General features: G+C 28.7%; 1 protein-coding gene across 1 annotated transcript; it reads right to left on the bottom strand.

Moving 5' to 3' along the window:
* Nucleotides 1–4,941: 4,941 nt before the first annotated feature.
* Nucleotides 4,942–8,050, bottom strand: LOC140441265 (uncharacterized). Its single transcript, XM_072531880.1, has 3 exons — nt 7,676–8,050; nt 7,494–7,619; nt 4,942–6,369 (listed from the first exon to the last, which is right to left on the bottom strand). The coding sequence occupies exons 1-3, from the start codon at nt 7,797–7,799 to the stop codon at nt 6,212–6,214; spliced, it is 408 nt and encodes a 135-aa protein (XP_072387981.1). The 5' UTR covers nt 7,800–8,050; the 3' UTR covers nt 4,942–6,211.
* Nucleotides 8,051–8,299: the final 249 nt, after the last annotated feature.

The raw sequence follows: 8,299 nt of genomic DNA, 5'->3' as shown, positions 1-8,299 counted from the left end.
ATGATTGTTTCTACATCATAAATATAAGAAAAAGTGTGGAAAAAAAATAACAGTCTCTTTTACAGGTTATAGCTAATATTACAATTATCTCTAAGAGATATTTTGACAAAAAATTTATTTTTTTGTTACATTGAGCAATTTAAGGGTAAACAATTCCCGTTTTTTGCTATATTTTTAAAAATAAATCATTTTTAAGTGTAATCTTTCTTACTTACATTTTATGGTGGTGGAAAGGTTGATAAAGATACTGGTAACAATTTTATATTAAAACTGCATTTAATTTCACGATATTGGTATAATGACTTAGTTTATAATAACAAAAATAAACAAACATATTTGTAAATAAGACAAGACTGACCACCGCTTACGTTTATGAAACAATGTTCTAATTATAATAATATGTACTCCTAGTCTGTACTCTTATTTATATTTCTTTATACCAAAATACCTGTAACTACCCAATTTCAGTTTGTTTTATGTTTAAACCCTAATCATTCTACAAGTTCCCAATCGTCAATAGAACCACGTGTAAGCCAAACAGGGTCGTACTGATGTACGACCTATGTATCATATGATTTTTAAAAATATTTACTTTTGAAACTGTTAGTGTAAGAATTTCTTGAAATTTAATCATTATATCACAATTAAACTAAACTCTAAAAAATAACACGACCAGTAAATAACTTAACAATAACTATAACATAAATATAACACAATATATTAACTTAAAAATCAACACGATACAATTAGAATTTAAAATGATCACAAGTTGGGATCTGTAACATGAGAATCTGTCTCGCTTACGGTAATAAATTATATTTTATAGCCTCCTGACGAATGAGACGGCGAATATCAACACGTGCTCTTGTTTACTGATGGGAATTTGGTAAACGAATAAACTTTATATACATCGATCAATATCGGTGGTCAATAACCAGTTCAACTTAGGTTATTAATATTTACAAATTAGAAATTTACATTATTATAAATTAATTATATTAGTATATTTAAGCGTGGTTTAACTCACACCTCTTCCTTTTGCAAGAAAAATTTTTTATTATACATTGAGTAACGTCTCATTTTTCTTTATATAAAAATTCATCTTTAGTCGTTTGCCTCTAATATTTCTGTTTGTTTACCATACTTATTTGGTTTAAATAAGTATGGTTTAAATAGTTTACCAAAATAATGGTTTTTCTTAAAATCAAAATTATTCAACGCAGAGTCAAACCGGGTAAACCACATATTATAACTCCCGCGGAAATTTCAAGGTCAGCATATATATATATATATATATATATATATATATATATATATATATACAGTATACTCCCTCTATAACGAACACGGTTATTACGACTTTTCGCTTATAACGAGTTACATTAGATGTAACGTGAAATTTCTATTGAACTATAATCCTCTATATAACCCTCTATAGCAAGGTAAATTTGCTTATAACGAGAGAAAATAAGATTGAAAAACGTGTTTTTTTACGTTTTAGCCCGACCGTAGCTATAAATAAATACCCTTTTTAACTGACCTCCGCAATAAACTTCTTACAATTTATGATTCTTAGTCGGAAATTTACAATTTATGATTCACAAGTGTCATTGTAGGGGGTTGACCATTCACACCTAATAATATAGGTCCTAATAGACAAGATGTGGAAAGTGTTTTAAAGGTTGTCAGAATCTTTATCCAAAGAAAAAACGCAAATGAAGAAGCATAAAACTGTTTCATATCTTTAAGAAAATATGACAGATAGAATACTGGACAATTAAAAGCAGTCAAAAATGACAGAATTCTTCCAATTGCAGACGCAGTAGTTTATGTTATTCTTGAAAATACGCTTTATACAGATTTACAGAATACAGTTTTTTGTTTTGACGTGTATCATTGACAATAAAAGTAAACAACTCTTTTTTGTTTTAATGTATTTCATTGACAATAAAAGTAAACAACTTTTTTTCAAAAAGGCCATTCCAACAATATTTATTAACATCTTATATTGCTCCGAATGGCTTCACTATAGAAAGTTAATGTTTTAAAAAACTACATATTCATATATATGCACAGTATTATTGTTGTTGGATATAACGAGATCCGCTTATAACGAGGTAATTAGTCTGCCATTTCACTTCTCGTTATAGAGGGAGTCTACTGTATATATATATATATATATATATATATATATATATATATATATATATATATATATTATTTATTATAGAATATAAAACATATAATAGCCGTGCAGAATTTCTTATCTAATCTTCAAACAAAAGAAACCTTAATTGAGTTATCTCCTTTTTAACCAAATTTATTTAATTTAATATGAAAATTGCTCTAATTATTATTTCTTAAAAGAAAACCAATTTTAATTCTGAATCAATTATTTGATTTTAATTTTACTTTCACTGATTTTATTTTTACCTATGAAACTCTACTCTTTAAATAAATTAATTTATAACTCTAAGAATTTATGGATAAACAGTATGTGCCCCATTAACTGCGACTTGATATGGGTTTCAAAAATAATTTGACTTTAATTTATCTCCGCGATGTTTTCCGATGGATACCTATTGATTCTGCTGATTGTGTTCCCACCAAGCTGTCCTAATTCTCCAACACGTGTTTCTCTGGTTCCTCCTTCCAAAACTGTTACGAAAAACAGCACTCGCTCAGATTCTCTCCACAAATCAAATCTCCGACTCGTGTCAAAATAACAATGATACTCTTTCAGCCCAAAAGTTTTTTTGCCTCGACTGGGTTTGCCGTGAAAATCTTATATAATTTTTCTTTTCTTTACTTACAGAATTCGGAATCTCTTTCCCTTCGGACACAAGGAGTTTGGAATTCTCGACTTATTCTCGGTTCGTCTTCCACTATTCTGCAATCACCAACTTAACCCACATAACAACACAACTTGTACTTATCTTTTAATACACTGTTTTCAAACTGAACTGCTCGTTCTGACTGGTAAAAACACAATGCTCGAAATTTTCTCGTTCAAATTTACCATTCACTATCTATTTTCTTTCACTCGTTTCCCATAGCCAATCATACACATTCATTCCTCCTACCTATTTTCCGAAGATCCCTACTTTAATTTTTAAGAAATCAAGCGTATTGCACCCACTTGGCTTTTCCCTAAATTTATAGAAGATAATCTGAATAACATTTCTTCTGGGTCTACAGGGAAATCCGTATTTGTAAAAACAACGTCTGGTTCGTACCATTACCTTCCGAGGAAAATAATACAAAAGGCATTGTCTATAAAACATTAATTTGGAACTCGTTTCAAAATAACAATGACACTCTTTCAGCCCAAAAGTTTTTTCGCCTCCACTGGGTGTCTCGTGCAAATCTTATATAATTTTTCTTTTCTTTACTTACAGAATTCGGAATCTCTTCGGACACAAGTAGTTTGGAATTCTCGACTTATTCTCGGTTCGCCTTCCACTATTCTGCAATCACCAACTTAACCCACAAAACAACACAACTTGTACTTATCTTTTAACACACTGTTTTCAAACTGGACTGCTCGTTCTGACTGGTAAAAACACAATGCTCGAAATTTTCTGGTTCAAATTTACCATCGACTATCTATTCTCCTTTCCTCGTTTCCCATAGCCAATCATACATATTCTTTCCTCCTATCTATTTTCCGAAAATCCCTACTTTAATTTTTAAGAAATCAAGCGTATTGCACCCACTTGGCTTTTCCCTAAATTTATAGAAGATAATCTAAATAACATTTCTTTTGTGTCTAAACCCTATTCATTCTACAAATTCCCAATCGTCAATAGAACCACGTGTAAGCCAAACAGGGTCGTACTAATGTATTGTTACGTTGTACGTATTGTTATGTATTGTATAATTCACGCATTGTAAAGATATGGCTTCCTTTATTTTTCCCAAAAATCTAACCTAAATTTACAATAATTAGGCTTTTTAGAATAATGATTTACTTAAGAGATCTCAATTGACATTTACAATTTATAATTTACGTTATTTCTATGATTACTACCTTGATTTGTCAATAATTACATTGTTACTGCATATGTATCATATGATTTTTAAAAATATTTACTTTTGAAACTGTTAGTGTAAGAATTTCTTGAAATTTAATCATTATATCACAATTAAACTAAACTCTAAAAAATAACACGACCAGTAAATAACTTAATAATAACTATAACATAAATATAACACAATATATTAACTTAAAAATCAACACGATACAATTAGAATTTAAAATTATCACAAGTTGGGATCTGTAACATGAGAATCTGTCTCGCTTACGGAAATAAATTATATTTTATAGCCTCTTGACGAATGAGACGGCGAATATCAACACGTGCTCATGTTTACTGATGGGAATTTGGTAAACGAATAAACTATACAGGCAAATATATAAATATATATACTCTATTTACAAAACTAACTTAAGAAATGTTATAACATCTAATTATAGTAACTTATGTAATTATCTAGCCCTTTGTCTTTGTTTTTTTAAGGTCTGTCTTTCACTAACTAATTCACTCATTGTAAAGATATGGCTTCCTTTATTTTTCCCAAAAATCTAACCTAAATTTACAATAATTAGGCTTTTTAGAATAATGATTTACTTAAGAGATCTCAATTGACATTTACAATTTATAATTTACGTTATTTCTATGATTACTACCTTGATTTGTCAATAATTACATTGTTACTGCTTGTTTTCTTGACATTTATGATAATTTTTTATATGTAATCTTACATATTTTTCCATTTAAAATTTAATTTTAGTTTTATGTATATATACACACATATATATATATATATATATATATATATATATATATATATATATATATATATATATATATATGTATATATATATATATATATATATATATACATATATATATATATATATATATATATATATATATATATATATATATATATATATATATATATATATTGAACTTTATGCTTATCCTTGCATCCTTGTATGCTCAGTCAGCCACATAGTTGACTTCAAGGAACAGAATGGATAGTTTATGTGCTTCTAATTCTTGTATATTTTCCATATCCCTTAATCCTGCTTTAAATCCTGGTCAATAACCAGTTCCACTCAGGTTATCAGTATTTATGAATTAGAAATTGACATTATTATAAATTAATTAGACTAGTTAATATTCAAGGATGGTTTAACTCACTACAATTTGACTAAATTTTTCTAAATTGTAAAAAAGTTCATCTAGGTCGTAAAAAATATCCATTATTTTTTTTTTTTTTGTATTTTAGCCTTGGTTTAGAACCTTTAGCCAAATATCCATTATAGATAACCAAAAATTGATTATTGTTGCATTAAAGTTTATTAAGTGTATAATTTCATATGTATGGAAAGTTGCATAAAATAAATTTTGCACATTTAAGCTTGACCGCAATGTGCATTATTAGATATCTTTTCAAACTATGCAATTCCCTAATTTTAGACTAAATTAACTTTTCTGAATTATTACATCTAATTACATATCCTCAAATGAGTTTTCAAATCACCTATATGTGTAAACTGCTTGCAACAAATTTTACACTTGTAAGGCTTTGCTCAAGTGTGAAATTTCAAGTGTCTTTTCAAAGTATGTCCTTGGCTAAACTGCTTAAAACATATTTCACACTTGTAAGGCTTTTCTCCAGTGTGAACTCTCAAATGTGTTTTCAAATAAGTTATTTTTCTAAACTGCTTAAAACAAATTTCACACTTGTAATGCTTTTCTCCAGTGTGAATTTTTATATGATCATTCAAAGTACTTTTATGAGTAAACTGCTTAAAACAAATTTCACACTTATAAGGCTTTTCTCTAGTGTGAGATCGCAAATGAGTTTTCAAATGAGATGTTTGTGTAAACTGCTTATAACAAATTTCACACTTGTAAGGCTTTTCTCCAGTGTGAAGTTTCATATGATCATTCAAATTACTTGTTTTACTAAACTGTTTAAAACAAATTTCACATTTGTCTGGCTTTTCTCCTGTGTGAAATCTCAAATGTATTTTCAAATTAATTTTCTGAGAAAACTGCTTAAAACAAATTTCACACTTGTGAGGCTTTTCTCCAGTGTGCAATCTCAAATGTGTTTTCAAATTAGAGTTCTGAGAAAACTGCTTAAAACAAATTATACATGTGTAAGGCTTTTCTCCAGTATGCCCTTTTATATGTCATTTCACCGAACCTGGCTGGTTAAATTGCTTACAACAAATTTTACATTTACACATAGAATTTTTTAATGTTGTTTCTTCAGTGTTTGCATTTATTTGTTGTTCTGTAGTGCATGCAAGTTCAGTTTTCATGATTTCCATTCCGTTCTGAGAAAAACCTAAAATAAAGATAAAGACTATAAAAAACTTTTTATGCTCAAACTACAGAGTAAAACAAAGAGTAATGCAAGTTAGTAGTAGAATGAATACAATAAATAAAACTGAAACATACTAAAATACCAGGTACTGATATTCTAGGAAAACATATGATTTTTTTTTAAGAAACACAATCCAATGACTAGCATTAGCAATGTAGTGATATTAAGAATTTACGCTAATTGAAAAGGGAAAGAATAGTGCCATAGTACTAATATTGCTAAAATACGAGAAAATGATCATGTCTATGTCATATATATAAGAACAGAAATGGAACAGTCTCTCTTATGTGTTATATATAGTTCATATTACAATTATCTCTAAGAAATCTTTGAATAAAAATTTAATTTTTAACTTTAACATGATTTAATCCAATCTAATGTTTAAAAAGTTAATAACCCATAAAACACAATGTAAGTTATATGATCCAGTTATATGATAAGACCAAAAAGACATAATCGAAATTCTTTATCATTATAATTGGCTCAAAAATTCTTATTAATCTTGGCCTGCTCTCAGATAAGTCGCCACTCCAGTTGATTCCTAGCAACTTCCCCACATCTTTTGACCCTTATAATCTTCGGATTGTATGGTATTCTACATCATAAATCCATTCTCTACATGGTCGTCCTCTACTTCTTCTGCCTTCTGGTTTTGAGAATATCAATCTCTTCGTGTACTCATTAATTGACATCCTAGCAATCGGGCTATTAATCTCTAGCACCAAGCATCTTAATCAATTTCACAATATCTGGATCTGTGTACAGCTAGTATAATTTAAAGTTATATCTTCTACACCATAGACAATTTTCATTTATGGTACCAAAAATCTTTCGAAGTATCTTTATCTCAAAGATATCAAGTAGTCTCTCATCATTTTGGTATGAAGTCTATGTTCTCATGATCCAAGATATGTCAATGATTTGACTTTCTCACAGCTATAGCTGGTAATTTGGATTCTCTGTTGAAAATTTTAAGGGTTTTTATCACAAACTAAGTTGTAAACTATTATTATAATAAATGCTAAGTAAATGAAAAATTATCTATTATACATAGATTAAATTAAATTGTTTTTATTTTCTCTCACCTGAGTTATCTTCATCTGTTTTATTAATGAAGTCTTCAAAATCTGGGGATGTAAATTGCTGACTCTCTATATATCCTTGATCATCTTCATCAAACTCTTCCTTAATATTAGCTTTTAGTCCCATTTCTAATAAATAGAAATTAATCAGATTATTTAACTCTAATTTTTACTACTTGTCTTACCTAAGTTATCTTCTAGTTCATTTTTGAAGTTTTTCAGATCTATGAATGTGAATGGCTGGATCTCTATATTATCCTTTTGGATATTTTCAACCAAATCTTCCTGCATTTCAACTTTAAATTCCATGGCTAACAGATAAACTGAATGAATATATTAGAAATATAAAACTTCATTTGTTCAGTGGCAAAATATGTGGTTCCAGTACCATACAGTGCTTTAAAAAGAATCTTTTAAGCATTAAACTGTGTTCAATAGGCCAAGACTACCAAAAAGGTGATCGATGATCCTACAAAATTGAAGATTATAAGGATAAGGATAAGGATATAAATCTAAAATCTAAATCTGTACAAAACAGACAAAACTGCATAAAGCATAACACATCAAATCATAACGCATAGATATAGATATGCGTCAATAAGTCGATGTCGATTATCTTTCAGATAGCCGCAAGTGTCAACCATGGAACAAAATGCCTATATGGGGCCAATGGCAGTGTTGCCATGTCCTTATAATCAATCGGGAAAGAGCATGCGATATTAATTAATTAAACATGGAAAACAAACATAAAGTGGTAAAATAATGAGAGTGGACGAACAAACTGCACAATTTCAAGTAAGTAACAGTAA

Source organism: Diabrotica undecimpunctata, chromosome 1 (assembly GCF_040954645.1).
Source record: "Diabrotica undecimpunctata isolate CICGRU chromosome 1, icDiaUnde3, whole genome shotgun sequence".
Lineage (NCBI taxonomy): Eukaryota > Metazoa > Arthropoda > Insecta > Coleoptera > Chrysomelidae > Diabrotica > Diabrotica undecimpunctata.
This window is presented reverse-complemented; position numbering and strand designations above follow the sequence as displayed.